This window comes from Lactuca sativa, chromosome 3, assembly GCF_002870075.4.
Source record: "Lactuca sativa cultivar Salinas chromosome 3, Lsat_Salinas_v11, whole genome shotgun sequence".
Classification (NCBI taxonomy): Eukaryota; Viridiplantae; Streptophyta; class Magnoliopsida; order Asterales; family Asteraceae; genus Lactuca; species Lactuca sativa.
The window spans coordinates 97,410,491-97,426,796 of NC_056625.2; the positions used below are offsets into that span (position 1 = coordinate 97,410,491).

At 32.7% G+C, this 16,306-nt stretch overlaps 1 protein-coding gene across 1 annotated transcript; it reads right to left on the reverse strand.

Moving 5' to 3' along the window:
* Nucleotides 1-10,544: 10,544 nt before the first annotated feature.
* On the reverse strand, nucleotides 10,545-14,338 carry LOC111895817 (probable L-type lectin-domain containing receptor kinase S.5). The gene is made up of 2 exons (XM_023891878.3): nucleotides 12,887-14,338; nucleotides 10,545-11,607 (listed from the first exon to the last, which is right to left on the reverse strand). The coding sequence occupies exons 1-2, from the start codon at nucleotides 14,130-14,132 to the stop codon at nucleotides 10,787-10,789; spliced, it is 2,067 nt and encodes a 688-aa protein (XP_023747646.1). The 5' UTR covers nucleotides 14,133-14,338; the 3' UTR covers nucleotides 10,545-10,786.
* Between the last annotated feature and the right edge of the window lie 1,968 nt (nucleotides 14,339-16,306).

The following is a 16,306-nucleotide window of genomic DNA, read 5'->3' on the forward strand; positions in this document are numbered from 1 at the left end:
TGCAACATATTATTCAAGAATATTTGCTTAGTCTTTATCTTTATTGGTATATGTGAAAAAACAAAAGTGCAAATGTAGTAAGGTAAGCATCAAACCTAGTTTTTTATAATGCTCAAAAAGTTAATATAGATTCAATTTGATTTTTATATTCTCATATTGGATTACTAGTAGAGGTCATTACAATTTCAATGGTATACCGGTCATGTCTTGAAGATATATAAATTTTTTAACAATGTTAGAATATTTTGGTCCAAAGGACAAAATATGCAATCTGATTATTTCATCATCCAACTTCTAAACACTGTTGATCCTTGATTTGTGGGCATATAGACAACTTGTGTGTAAATGTTTGATTAATAGTCATTAGATACTAGATGTTTTATTAGAATCAACTATATTTAAAGCATCCACAATAGGAGCTTTTTCAAGCTTTTCCATTATGAAAAAAGCTATGAAAAAAAACTCCGAAAGATTTGTTGTGTTATCTAGGAGGTTTGTTATTCTTGAGGTGAAACTTAGAGTGTCAGGGATGAAACTTTCTTTGGTCTGGGTGCCATGCATCAACAGGTCTTGATGGTGAATCGTATTCTTGTCAAGTGAGCATATACTTTTCATTAGGGCTTCTTCATGCATGATGTAGTTGTCCACCCTTTCAATCACCTTTGTAATGTCCCAAAAATACTGATAAAATTTTTGATTTTTAAAACCGTCAAATCCATACATCAAGTGTTCCAAAACCAAACATGATATAAATGTATCTCGGATATCAGAGTAAAAAATAGTCATTAATGCCGAAAATCATAGGGGAATGTTGTGCAGTCAGGTCGGGCCCTTCCTTTTAACACAAGAAGTACCTGAAAATGTTAAACCACAAAATCGTAACCACAAAGCTTAGTGAGTTCCCCACAACACCACATACCATACAAATGTGCCCAACCTAGCATATACATGGGCCCAACCCAACATACAAATGGGCCCCAATCTAACATACAAATAGGCCCAACCCAACATACAAATGAGCCCAGCCCAACATACAAATAGGCTAGCCCAACATACAAATAGGACCATCCCACTATACAAATGGAACCATCCCAACATACAAATGGGCCCAACCCAACATACAAATGAGACCAACCTAACATACAAATGGCCTTAGACCAACATCCAAAATGGCCCAAACCAACATGAAAATGGGCCCAACCCAACATACAAATGGGCTCAGCTTAACATATAAATAGGCCCAACCTAACATAGAATGTAAGAGTCATAAAGACAGTTAGCATCTTATAATGTATAGTAAGAAGACTCACCTTAATCTGTAGACAGACAAATCTCACACTCCAGCTGCTGATACTCGAACTCCTCACACTAATCATATACACAATAAAAACCTAATTAGAAATTAAGGTACTAATACATACTCAAGGTTCTTGGTTCATAATTAACTCTCCTTGAGGTATAAGACCATTTTACCCTTCTAAGACTAGGACCCACTCTAATTGACCAATAATCCATTTTGTTAAGAGTAAATCCTATGGTGCTAAGCCTAATATAACGTCATGCTCTATGCTCAACGTAGAGCCTAAGATGGGAATACGAGGGAAATTCAGGCTATGCTAAGCGTAGAGAAGATTACGCCTAATGTAATTTGCTGATTTACCAACTTCTTATTAAGCTCTTAATTCACAAAGACCAACCATCCAAACCTTAGAACTTAATTTAATAAATGTCCTAAGGGGTAAGGTTTCTGACTTTACACCTTTGCATGGCTAAAAAGAGCACAAGTCCAAATCCTAAGTCCATAAAACACTCTAATGCTCAAGTGCTCATGCATGGATGGTTGAGAGTGACCAAGCTCCCATTTTCATGGCTCTACAACCTTAGAAACGTCTGGAAATGATACTCATATGGTATAGAGTAGCTCATATCCATTAAGACCAAGGTTATGGGACAGAAAGCATAAAAACTCATGAGATAACTAGATCTAGCATGAAGGAACATCAAAATGCAAAATTTATACCTCCTGGAGATGGATGATGAAGTGAAAACTATGGATCTACCAAGCTAAGAGCTCCCAAATGCTTCTCCAATGGACTCTTGATTCAAGAATGCATACCGAAAATCTCATAAGGTGGCTAGGTTTCGAGATGACTAAATATGAGGGTGGAGGTTGAGCATGGAGAGGCCCTCAAGGATTTAGAGCCTTTAAATAGGGCTCACAGCCCTAGAATTAGGGTTTTGATGTTGTGCACCTACACTCAACATAATTTTCTTGATGCTCAGCGTATGGTATTAAACCTTCACATGGGATCCCCTACTTACGCTCAACGTAGGAGGCTATCCTACGCTCTTCATAGGACATGAAAAGTGAAAATTGACAACTTTAACCTTAAAGGTGTTTACCTGAGGATACAGGTGTTACAAATCTCCCCCACTTGAATCAGACTTCGTCCTCAAAGTTCGTTGCTACAAATAACTCTAGGTAATGTTCCCCCATCTCTTCCTCGGGCTCCTATGTTGACTCTGAACCCTTTCGGTGTTTCCATTGCACCTTAACCAAATCTACCACATTGTTGCGAAAGTTCTTCGTCTTTTTATCGAGGATCGTAAGCGGCTTCTCCACATAGTTCAAACGCTCATAAACCTGAATATCATTCAAAGGAACCACTATGGAGTCATCAGCCAAACACTTCCACAACTGAGAGACATGGAACATGTTGTGGATCTGGTTGATATCGTCAATTAGATCCAATCGCTACATAACCTTGCCCACCCGGGCGATCATCCTGAAGGGACCAATATAGTGGAGGCCCAAACCTCCAACTTAGAACTCGAGGTGACAACGTTAGAAGCATAAAACCTCCAACCTAGAACTCGAGGTCTGAACGTCTACGATCGGCATAATGGTGTTTCGATTCTTGGCCGAGTTGATTGTGTTTTTTCTTGCATGGTTATATACAGATGGTGCCAATGTTGTTACGTGGCTCCCTAGATGTTTCTGGTAGTCCCTTTTAGAGCTTTCTCCAATGAGCAGTCGAAGTAGCACGTTGCATGGTATGCAACAAGTATATGCTAGATAACCATACAGAGGGCGGACCCCTAGTATTGCTCTCTGATGCCTAAGCCAGAAGTCATTTTTTATGCATTAAGTGTATATGAATTGCTTAGAATGTTTCCTTGTTACCTTTTAGCGAGGGCTCGTTCTTATAGCAAAGGTACAAACCAGTTCTTGGCTCCTCTTGCGGGCTTTACATCAATCTCCCGGTTATGATGGTCAACCCCCTTTTCTATTAAAACAGTCTTGCTTTTTCTGTGTTTCCTGGAGATGCTTTATAGGGTATGTACTATGATTATTGCTTTGGAGGGTGATTCTTGATTTAGTGTTTGACATTTAGGTAGATGCTTGTGCTCTGGGCAGACAGGCCGGGTTGCTTGACCGACCTGGTTTTATGTGGACCGGTGACCCTACCCCATTATTTCTCAATACAACAAAACAAAAGCTACTCTACTATAAAGTGAGTCCTTTGATCCATTTAATTTTTCAAGATGTACTATATATTATATAATAATAAAAAATTAGGACCTAACTTATGTTGGAAAAAAATAATGTGTGTTAGTTAAAAGAAAAATAGATATATTTTTGAAAAATCCATTTATATCATACATTTACAACTTATAGTTAGTCTTATATCGACCAACTAAATGAAATAGATTACAGATTACGCCTTATAAGTAACTAGATGAGAGAAAACTTTGAAGTATCTATGTGTTTGGCGGTTATAACTTAGCTAATAAGTTAAAAGTTGATTAGGTGAAATTACCATTTTATTATAAATTGGCTCTTGTAGTTGTTTTTTAAATTTAATACATATACTAGATTATGATCCGCGTTAAACGCGGACAATAATTAAATACGTATCACATTAATAGGTGACTTTGTCTTAGGTTGAATTTTAATAAAAAAAATGTTAGTTAGATTCATTTTTAGAGTTTTTGCACCGAACTTATTAGATAAGAATATTTAATATTTATATTAGAACAATTTGGTTTTTTAATACAGTAATTTTTAAAATAAATGATTTATTTGATCTTTGTTTTATCACAACATAATGCGACTTTTTGATTAAAACATGTTGTATAGTAGTTTTATGAATTGACTATGTTCGGTGTACCAACCCCCATGAAGGCTTATATGGCTCTTTTCAAATTGGAAATGTAAAACCAAAAGCAACAATAAGTTGTTACATGTACCAACAACATTAAATTCTGCAAAGAAATTCGATAAAAATTACAAATAAAATGAGTTGTCATAACCATAAACATCAAATTCAGACATTGTAACTTGGTCGATTTCAAAGTATTTTTTCCTTATAAATATTAAAATATGATTTTCAGGCTACACCTAATCACATATACATATCTTCCGATCAAATAAATTATTATAAAAAATGTTATTAATAAAGTATAATATTAGTTTCATAATTTGCTAAAGGTTATTACTAATAAATAATAATGAACTTTCACAAATCTTGCATTTTGGTCACTACATCCAACTAACAAATGAAATTTGGTTTAAAGGATTGATTCAAGAAGTACATCGATGACTTCTTGTAGCTAAATTTTGAGAAATGTTAAGACCTACTGAGATATGAGGGAATAGTCTGTGAGGCTACGATTGGCTTCTATAGGGCAATAGACATTCAAAATCGTTAGCACATATCTTTCTTACCTGTTTTAATTATCAAATTTAGATCAAACTTGTCAAAATCAAATTATATAAAAAAACAGATATATAACCTAACAATCAAACAACATATTTTTCGTTGAAATAAATATCATAAATCTACAATTTACACTTTATGTATTATTCTTAAATTATATAGTAACTTTTCAACTTTAATGGTCACTCACACCTCTTTATGTCTTATTGTTGTGACACGCATCTATATCGAAAATAAAAGAAAGAACTATAGAGAAGAATGTTAACAAAGTGATACTTCATTAAAAACGTAGCAAAATTCTTCATAAGGCCGCTAGGATTCTTCTATAGACCGCTAGAAGGTCTATATAGTGACAACCAGTGTGACATCCATAAGAACGCACCACATAAAATAACAGTTTTGATTAATGTAAGTGAAAAAATCATTTAGAATGTTTACCAGTTTTGATTGTTTCCACTTGGATGTGAACATTAACATTGTTGTAGAGAAATGAAACCTCAAATGAACCCTACATAGCCAAATCAACAGACATGACAACACAAAAAGAAGCCTAACTTGGCATATAACCAAATTTCCAACAAATTTCAAAATTTTAAGGTTTTGCTGAACAACTTTTTCAATTTATCAGAATTTTATTTTATTACAACCTTATATGAGTAATCAAGAATCTAAATCAAGTTAAAGAAGTAATTATTCATTTAAATCCAGTAAAAAAATTACAATATTTTGAAATTACATATAATTTACATATTTGCTTATTGTCTTGGAGATACCCGACCACTTGGATGTGTACTATTATTTGATTAATTAGTGCATAAATTACATTATAAAATATGAAATTTCACGATTGTTCAAATTCATTTACACTTGATTTAACAATAGAAAATGGACAAATTTATAATCATAAAAGTATGCTTAATTCAACAAATTTGTTATCAAAATTAATAGAAAACTGAGTTTCTTGAAGAAACAAGTCAAATACACAAAAAGAAATAAAAAACGAAAAACATTTGAAGATCATGTCAGAAATGTATGACCAATAAGATCTTTTTGCCTTTTTTTTTATTTTTTTTTATTTTTATAAATATAGACATGGTTAATCTTTTCTCATCTTCAGGATGATAAGTACAAGTGAGTAGAGAAAACAAATTTATAATCATAAAAATATGCTTAATTCAAAAAATTTGTTATCAAAGTTAAAGGAAAGTATTTTTGGTGAAATAATCAATTATTAAGTATATAGGATATTACCACTAAGAGATTTTGAGTTTTGCATTATTGATCCTCAAGATTCAATAAAAAACATCAACTAATGCTCATCACTTTCAAGTAAAATCTTTGCAATTTAGACTTAATCATAGTAAATCTAATCAATAACGTTATAGAAAAATGTAAGTTTAAGAATAATTACATAAAGTTATTGAGTTAGATAGTTGGAAATCGAGCAATTGTAATTTAACATGTATGAGACCGATTATTATATTCAAAATTGGAAGTATTTACTATATTAATAAGAATTAAACACAAGGTAATTGTTTTGCCCTTGATGAATTTTGGTACCACCGATGTGCACTGAGAAAGAAATAGAATAATTAAAAAGATATATCACGTTAATTTGCAAACATATAGGATGGTTAGTGCATAAGTTATGCCTTTAAATTTGGGGAGGATTTTAATTTTAATTTAGGGATAACAAAAATTCGTGAAGGTTTGAGCGGAAACGTTGATGGACAACGTGTTTTACTAAACATTGGCCAAGATGACGTAAACAATTTGATCTAAGGGTGGAAAAGGTATAAGTGAAACACAATAAAAAATATTTATTGCTTTAGATGATGAAATAAAGTTTCTCTTTTAGACATAGAATTTAATCTTCTATTTTGTATATATAAATGTCTTACACTTGGGTTGTGGTGACTTTGTAAGACATGTGGAAGATATGGTGGATAACCTATTGACCCATGTTCAAATCTTATCACTACTCAACCTTTGTGGCTATGGAGGTTCGTCTGCAGCGACACTATGTCATGAGGCATAGCCTCGTGTTCGTAGCGGGGGATTAGTCGGTGCGTGAAAGCTGACCCAAAAACCCTCGTTAGGGAAGTTCCATTTCCAAAAAAAAAAATGTAAAATCTTTGTCTTTACATCTCTCTAGCGTCATTGTATTGGGTTTTATTATTTAAATTTGTAAAATTGTGGATATCATTAATATCTAAAAAATAATAATATTTCAATGGTAAATGTTTACTAATAAATTTTTCAATAAATTCACAAGGAATTGTAAATAATTTTTTTAGAACGATTAAAAGATTTATAATTTCATAAAAAATTGTAGTTTGCTAATATTTATATTGAAATTGTAATGAATAACATTCTAACAATATTGACAAATTCGCATTCAAACGGAATAATAGAGTAAAAATGAAAAAAATTCTAAATTCATATGAGTTTAAACCCAAAAGGCAAATAGATAAATAACTCAACATTTCATAAAACCTAAAATGTATTTAAATGATCAAAATTCTAACCCAAAAAACGAATAGTATGAAACAAAGTAATAAAAAAACAAACTCAAAAACCAAATAGTATGTAAAGATAATATGAAATCAACCGTACTCAAATCAACCAACTACTCATATGGAATCATGAAAATCATATATTATGTGTTTTTCTTTGGAATTAACAGTTTTGGTTTGCCTTCTCCAGAAGTACGATCTGTCATTGATGTTAATGATCATTCGCTTGAGGAGATTGTTTCCAGATTATCAACATCGTAAACATCTTTCAAGTTGTGTTTTAATTCGTCATGTCTAGACATTTTTTAAAGGAAGTCCACTTAGTTAGTGAACTTGTTACAATACTTTTATCAAGATTCGAAACCAGTATGATGTTATCACCAGTAAACGAAACTGCATCCTAAATATAGAAAATAAATTCATCTGTCAATCTAAAAGTTAATAATATTTTAAAGTATTTAAAATATTAGATTTAGTTATATTATATTTAAAACCTTTAAATTTAATGTGTCCTGACATCCGAATTTTGCCGATAAAACGTTAAACGAATCGGATTATGGCACCTATATTTGTAGTACATAGACATATGTTAGTTGGTCAACTAAAATATAAAAAACGAATTTAATAAGTGTAGTGTTTGTAGTATGTTTCATTAAAGAATGTTACATGTTTGATGTTAATTTTTTTTTCCAATTCAATAGTGATTTTATTATCAACATTGAAGTTTGAGATTGCATAACCATCAACATTCTTCTTCAAATTATAATGAGAAATTTGAATTTTGAACGGAAACTTTTTATCCAAAAGTAATTTCAAAGCAGACGGATAAATCTTCATATTACCCTCCTAAAAATGGAAAATTTAACGGTTATAAAAATAGACAGACAAAAAGTAATTAGTTTTATATAAATGAAGTTAATATCGATAATCTCATTAAACTTTTGAAGCAACTCTTGTGTGTTTTTTTTTCCAGAAGTTTCTTTGCGTCACGATCAAATAACGTAAGTGACACCACGTCGGTAAAGTCTTGTATTATAATGGTGATTTTGAAATTAAAACCATTGATATAAACAAATTCAATAATATAAAATTTGAAAAATTAATCGAAGATTAGAATATATATATATATATATATATATATATATATATATATATATATATATATATATATATATATAAGAGTTACTGAAAACATTGGAACAACAGATACGTCTTTGTTCATGCAAGTTGAAGCGTAACAATAAAAAAACTTTTTTATCCTACTTTTGATCCGTTCCACTAGATTTGTCATCATGCATTAAAACGACTTTTATGACTTTCACTTGACAAACATAGGTCAACACATTAAAAAAATCGTTATAAATGGTGTAATTTTGTTTCTGTAACTAAATGAATGAAACTAATATGCTTCAAGTATATTGATTTTTTTTTTTATGACCTCTCAACAAGAACACAATAATAACAAATAATAATAACATAATAAACACAAGAAATTGAAGAATAATAAGGAGAATAGAGTAAAGTAAAAGTTTGGAAAAAAAATTTGGAGAAAAAGATTGCTCAAGAAAAACACTGTAAATCATATGACTCAATCCAAAATTGTAAGAATAACCACTTTAGTGTAATCGTGTATATATATATATATATATATATATATATATATATATATATATATATATATATATATATATATATATATATATATATATATAGGGTGTTTTTGAAAAAAGGAAATCATTATCTTCTAAAAAAATTGGAATCCTAAGATATCATCTTGGAGATTTTTGGTTATTCATTTGGAAAAAAAAAGATATCAGTTATATTAATTCAAAACTTCAAATTAATTTACTTTCTTATTTAATCAGTTTTAAAATTCAAACAATACTTTCAAATTGATTCATTTTATGTGGGATATACTGAGAGATAAATTATGAATAATATTGACTTTAATTTTGACTCTTAAATTTTGCTCATTTAATGAGATTAGATTAGATTTTATAGGTTAATAACTTAATTATTGATATTCTTGTTTAATTAGTTTTTTTTTTAAATAATAAAAATAAAAAATAAACGGGTTTGAATTTGGAAATCAAAAGCTATAAATAAGGGAGTTAAATTAGGAACAATGTTAATTAGAGAAATTGATATCATTTATATAAATAGAATGATATGTTTCAATTGATAAAATAATTACTGAATTTCAAGATTCTATAATTAAATGTAATTGTATTTGAATTTTATTTTAGGAAAATGATATCAGCAGTTTGATCTAATGGTGGAAAATATAAGGTTAAAACACAATCAACGACCCTGATTGCTTCGTTGGTGAACTAAAGATTCTCTTTTAATAATATTTAGAGATTTATTAAAACTGGTTTTTGAAATATCTAATTGGTTTTGTTGAACCGTTTTTTTTTTATTTTTTTTTATTTTTATTTTTTGGCAAATTAGCCGATTCCTCTTGTTTGCTAACAAGCAGTTTTTTTAGGGAAAAAAACCAAGTCAAGCCGTCTATTTCTTGCAAGTTTAGTAGTTTAACACATAATTTTTTTGTTAACTATAAAACACTATTAACAATTTGACAGACATTTCATTTCATTTTGCATTTTGATGTTGCACCTTCTATTTCTTGCAGGATTTCAGTAATGTATTTTGCACCTTCTATTTCTTGCAAGTTTTCATTAATATATGTTGCACCTCAAAATTTAATTGAAATAGACGAAAAGGTACATATCACCGGTTATATCTCTATACAGAATGACTGGTCTCGTCCATATATAAGACCTTTAGCAAGTGTAAAGAGGTGTAAAATAAAAATAATCTAACATTATGTAACACTAGGTTAGAATGTTAGATTACTTTTCCAAGGCTATCTTGAAGTATGTATGCACCAAGAATTAAAGATGGGGTACATTAGCCAAAAAGTTCAATTCCTGCAAAAAGTATTAATGTAACTAGACAAATTTGACTTATAATTATTGATGCATATCATCTAGTGAAGGCTTTTGTAGGGTCCATTCTGCAAAGAGCAACATGCTTTGTTTGTTGGGCACAATCTGAAAGTTTGACCATGGATACCTAAGGATTTTAAGATTCCATTTCAAGATTTGAAATCTACTTTTTACTCACCTAAATAACATAGATTCATAACATATGATTTAATCATGCACATATATCATTATTTACCAACTAACTACAGAAAACTTATCGGTTTGTTAAATTATTATTACATGCGCACAAGAATTAAGTATCTACTTGACTATTTCATTGTTAACTAAAATATTCTTCAGGAAGGTACAAACAAATATAAATGAATGAAAGAAGAAACAAAAAGAGTAAACTTGTTTTACAAAGAAAAAAAAACCATAGCCCATAAAATTTATACACGAGCATTTCTTGTTCCGTATCCTATCAACAAAGAAATATAGTGTTAACTACAAAACACAAGATCCCAATATTATAACAACCAGAAGAATTTTCTCCTGCCTCACAAATAAAATCACAAGATAAAGAATTCACCCCCAAAGGTTATAGTCATACCAAAAGAAACTAAACCATGGATCGGTCCGTGTACCCCGAGTAATTTTCCCGGCTCAGTGGGCTCCAGTCAGTCTCATACTGACTGATCGATAACGGTGTCGTATCGATCGATGTGGCCATCGACATGTCGTCGATGGACATCATCGCAGGCCACACAAAAGCCGGCTTGAAAGGTGGTACCGGGGGCACAGGCAGTGCCCCCGATATCATCTGAACAATGGCTTGTGTTTTCGGCCTCTCGCCTGCTATCGGATGCGAACAAGCTAACCCTAACAACAATAGTCTGTTCGCCTCCTCGGTGTTATAATCATCCACAATACGCTTATCAACCGCTTCCAAGATTCGCCCTTCACGATACAACGACCATACATAATCCACCATGAACTGGAACCCGTTGATTTTTGTCCCCGGGCGTTGACCGGATACAACCTCGATTAGTAGAGCGCCAAAAGCGTAAATATCGGAATGTTGAGTGGCTTTTCCTGTGTGGAAACATTCGGGAGCGATGTAACCGACGGTTCCCAGTACGCCTTCTGCTTCCGCGTACGAGGTTTTTTCGTTATCTAGGGCACGCGCGAGGCCGAAATCTCCAAGACGGGCGTTGAAATTGGAATCGAGCATGATGTTGCTAGCTTTGATGTCACGGTGGACGACTTTTTGGTCGTATTCGTAGTGGAGGTAGTGGAGGGCAGAGGCGACACCGACTATGACCTTATACCTGAGGGCCCAGCTTAAGGGCTCACCGGTTACTGTAAACAGATGCATGTCAAGACTGCCTTTTCGCATGTACTCGTAAACTAATAGGAGCTTCCCGTTCTTGTGACACCATCCTGAATCATTAGATAATGTTAGATGTATAAAAGACTTTGCTTTTAAAAACGTTGGCTCTTATACCACGATAAATATAATCGATATACAAATACCATGATAAATATAATCGATATACAAATGAATATGTCACGTTTATTAAATGTATCATCAAACTTGGCATTTAATTATATGAGACCAATAAAAGATGGCTATAGTGGGGAAGATAAACAAATGGAATATGATAAGTTGGCAGGCGGTGATTGAAAATGCACAAAGTTGTCTCCTTCAATAAAAACAGTGTTTGTAGGCCATACTTGAGAATGAAGTTATTCCAATTTTTAAAAATCACTATAAAAGTCAAATACGATACATTGGTGAGATTCAACGACTTAAATGAAGCTATTACAAGTTTAATGTATATGAATTTTCCAATTCAACGACTTAGCATTTATTGATTTTGTCAAATTTTATCCACTTAAAGGATTTAACAAGTAATACAACTATGTGACGACTTTATCATAACACGGTGTCTCGTAAGGATTTATATTTTAGTTTGCAAGGTCAACATCATGGTTTTTTGATTGATAAGTATACATGGAATTGACGCTAAGATTTTTGCAATAAATAATTAGGATTTTGTAAGAAAATTAATGCATTGAAAAACAATTAGGGATTCGTTTCTAATCTTAAAACTTTAATTTTATATATGATCTAATAGACATGTCGATTATCAAATAAAATAATTTTTTATGAAGACAAATTTAAGAAAAATAAAATATAATAAGCATGAAGAGGATTGAGGAGATGAAAGTAGGTCCAAAAAGCCACTAGTCGAAAGATGTTAAATGATTAAATATTAAAAAAAAAAAAAAAAAATTAAAAACAAAAGGGTAAACAGCTCAATTTTAGTATGTCCAAAATTACAGCTAATTTAATTATCTACCAGCCTGCTTTTGTCGTGCCCATTTTGAAAAAGTGACCTAATCCTTATCGACCATTATGATTGTAATTCAAAAGCTAGTGCTTTTTGTCACTATTTACAACTCATACTCCATTAAGTACAAGTCTTTATTGCAAATATTTTAATGCTTAGTGAAAACATAAACAAAAATAATATTCTTTTTTCCTTTTATAACTCCCATAATCTTTCCACATAACCAAATATTCTCTTTCTAGAACCATATTCGAAATGTAAAATTAATTCCAATTTTAAGATCTAAATTATTTTAACAACCTTTTTTTAAAATATATTGGATTTAATGGAAAGTAAAAAAAAAAAAAAGTGGAAACAAGATTTACCCAATAATCGAACAAGATGACGATGCCGGAGACGGTTGATGATGGTGAGTTCAGCCAAGAAATCATCTTCTCCCTTCAAACTTTCCCTTGAAAACCATTTCACGGCGACCTCCACATTATCCTCCGGCAACACCCCCTTGTAAACCACCCCATATCCACCTTGCCCAAGTTTCCTCTTCTCATCGAAATTATTCGTCGCTTTTTTCAGTTCCCGGAAATGGAACTCCTTCGGCATTCCCGGCAGTGTTCTCAGCCGGCTCAGAATGTTTGATTGCGACCGGTCCACCAACCTTTTCTTGTATAGATAGTAACCGATATACGCCGCCAACGCCACCAACCCCACCACCACCGGAATCCCAACGCTGAGTAAGATTGTCATCAATGGGCCCTTCGGTTCAGGTATGTAGGTCACTGTTAAGTTCCATCGACGAACGCAGTTTAGCTGGATTAGGGTTCCGGTGGAAGCGGCGAAACCAAAGTAGGAGTGCTGGTTAACTGTTGTCCGGAGATCTAGTTTTCGTTCAATGATGGGGTTTTCCGGCATGGGCGGAGTCGGGTCATCTTTTCCCATTTGCTTTGCGATGTAAATCCGGATGATCTTCTCGTCGCCATTGTACTGAACCCAGATGTTCTCGAACGACGGGATTGGGCCGGTAACCAGAGTGATGTTTTTCGGTGTTAATGATTCGGAGACTACAGATCTGATCGAGTGTATGTTGAGACCTATGTGGTTCTTATCGATATCGAAATTTTGTTGGACCGTGTCGAGCTCGACGGCGACTATTCCGTTACTTGTTTGGTTATCGGTGGTGGCGTTAGTGAGGCCGAGATATTGGCCGTAGCTGTTCTGCGGGATGTCGATGGTGGGTGCGATCAGGAAAGCTAAGCCTTCTCCGGGTGTGCCGTTGTTTGGGAACATATTGACGAGGAAGGAGGTGTTGAAGGAGGCGACGGCGGAGTTGCTGTTGACGTCGCCGTCCCATAGCTTGAATTTTTGATAGAACATCACTCTACCGGACTGGTTCTGGAGTCCGAATACCAGCGGGTTGGCGGAGTCCGGAGTAACCTGCAGAGCATCTTGGCTTAGCACCGCATGGTTTTGTAATATTAACTCGGCTTTGGCTTCTGTGGTCATGGAATTGTTGAAGTAAGGATAGGTTCGGTTTAAGGTTTTGAATTTGGCGACGGCGGAGAAGAAGCATAGGAAGATGACGGCGGTTCTGAGGGTCACCGGCACTAAACCCATCTCATGTAGTGATTGAAGGGGCGGCGGCGGCGGCGGTGACGGAGGTGGATTTGAGCTCTGAGTTGATTTTAGGGGCGAGAGAGAAATGGAAATGTGGGTGGGTGGGTTTATAAGATCTTGAGAGCTTTGAATTGTTTATAGAAGGGCTGAGGAAGATGGTTGTTGCTCGGAAACTGCCATTACCATTGGCTTCTAATTTAATATTTTGCCGAGAATATTTTAAATTATACCTTAATAGTATTTTCAGTTATTCAATGAAATACATATTGATATCCAAATATATCCATGTGAATTTTCTTGTACACCAAACAAATACAATTAATTAATAGGTCTTTAATGTTTTATTTTTAATGTTTTATGTTGAGATGATTTTTTTGTCAGGTCGATGGTTAAAATTCTAATAAGAACATATGTGGAAGTTAGTAGTAGTTTAAAGTGTGTGTATCGTTTTTCTATAAAAATGACTATTATTTGCAACAATAATTTTCGAATAAAGTGAATTCGCTTAACATCTGCGATAATAATTTCGAAAGCGAGGTTCTTATTTAACCTGTATCATATTACTATGAATTCACGATTAAGGTTTAATTGTTACAATTTATGTTGACAAGGGAACTAGTTTTTAATTTTCGTTTCTCAAAAAACATATAAATAGAAATAGATGAACATGGTGATACTTTGGATATCACCAATAGACTCAACTTTCAAGTAAGTTATTTAAAACTCATAAACATTAATCTATATAAACAATCAACAACCATGAAGTTATCTTCATTAACAAGTTGATCATCTAAATCATTATACATTATGAGATTCTAAATTCGTTTGTATTGTATTGTCTTTTATTTTTAGTGATTTTAAGAAAGAAAACAAGTATGTATTAAAAAGACTCCTAAAGGAAAAAAAAATAGCATAACGAGGAATCCAAAGAGTCTAGTTAATTCTTATTGATGCATAAGATGACAAACATGCAGCTTATGGGGAGTAATATATTTGTAGGCATCATACGATTAACTATTTATGACTTGCAAGATGCTCGTAATGACGATTACTAAAAATCTTCAAAGACCATGATTTCCTTCTTCATATGCAATCAACTAGAGAATTAGCAACGCAACACTCAAGCCAAAAAATATTTTAGGCATATTGGTATTTAGTATAAAATGCTAAAGGCACATGCTATATCGGTGCATTATAATTACTCAAATTTATATGACAATTTGTTCTGTAATAGGTGGTGGAGAGACTAATGTTTTCACTACTTCTCAAGTATTTCCACTGCCTGTTAAATTTGGTTTTTCAACTGCCTATTTGATTGATTTATTGGATATTAGTAATATGTTTTGATATAATATGACATTCAGTTCTTTGATGTTAAGATTGAACAATGTGACTTGATGATGTTCAATACCATGTTAGTAAGGTGACATTAGTTGTTAGCATGAGCTGACTAAGTTGTGCATTAAGAACTTCATTGACATTGGCTAACAAAGACATGTGTAGTTGCAGATGATACCTTGAGCTACTTGAAGCATGACCAACTTAACATTTGGAAGTCCTATCTATTTAAGGCAATATAACATGTGTGTTTATACGAAGATACCAAAGATAAAGAATTCAAATATGAGATAAAGATAAGCCATTGCAGATTCAAGATAACAACACAAGTATCCTAACAAGTTTTGATAATCAATTTTCTTATATTGGTATCTATATTTTACATACTTTTGTGAGTGAGCATTGAGAGTTATTAGTTAGCTTGTAGTTATATCTCAAACATTTTATTTATAATATGAGGTATGGCGTATATTATTCTACATGTCTTTGAAGATATTTAATAGATGTTATTCACTTTCACCATTCCTGTGTCTTAAGCTTGTTTATTGAATTATATAGGACCAAGAACTAAAATAAGATAAATGTTTAAGATGATATTCATATTTGCTTCTTGCAATCCTTTTCCTCTAATTAATCAAGTCATCATATCTTCATCAAGCCAATTCACTTCCAACTCTTTAAGCAAATGCCCTCCTTTCGATAAAAACAACTTCGTCGTTTGGTTAAACAAAGCACTCGTGGTGTCAAAGAAGTGTTTAAGATGATATTCATATGATGATCCACAACCAACAAATCAAGCTTTAAAATCAAGATTCTAAGAGATCATTTCATTAGCC

Coding starts and splice junctions, on each gene's coding strand:
- LOC111895817 (XM_023891878.3), bottom strand. CDS start 14,132: ATGGGTTTAGTGCCGGTGACCCTCAGAACCGCCGTCATCTTCCTATGC. Junction 11,608..12,886: donor TCATCTTGTTCGATTATTGG/GTAAATCTTGTT, acceptor CTAATGATTCAG/GATGGTGTCACAAGAACGGG.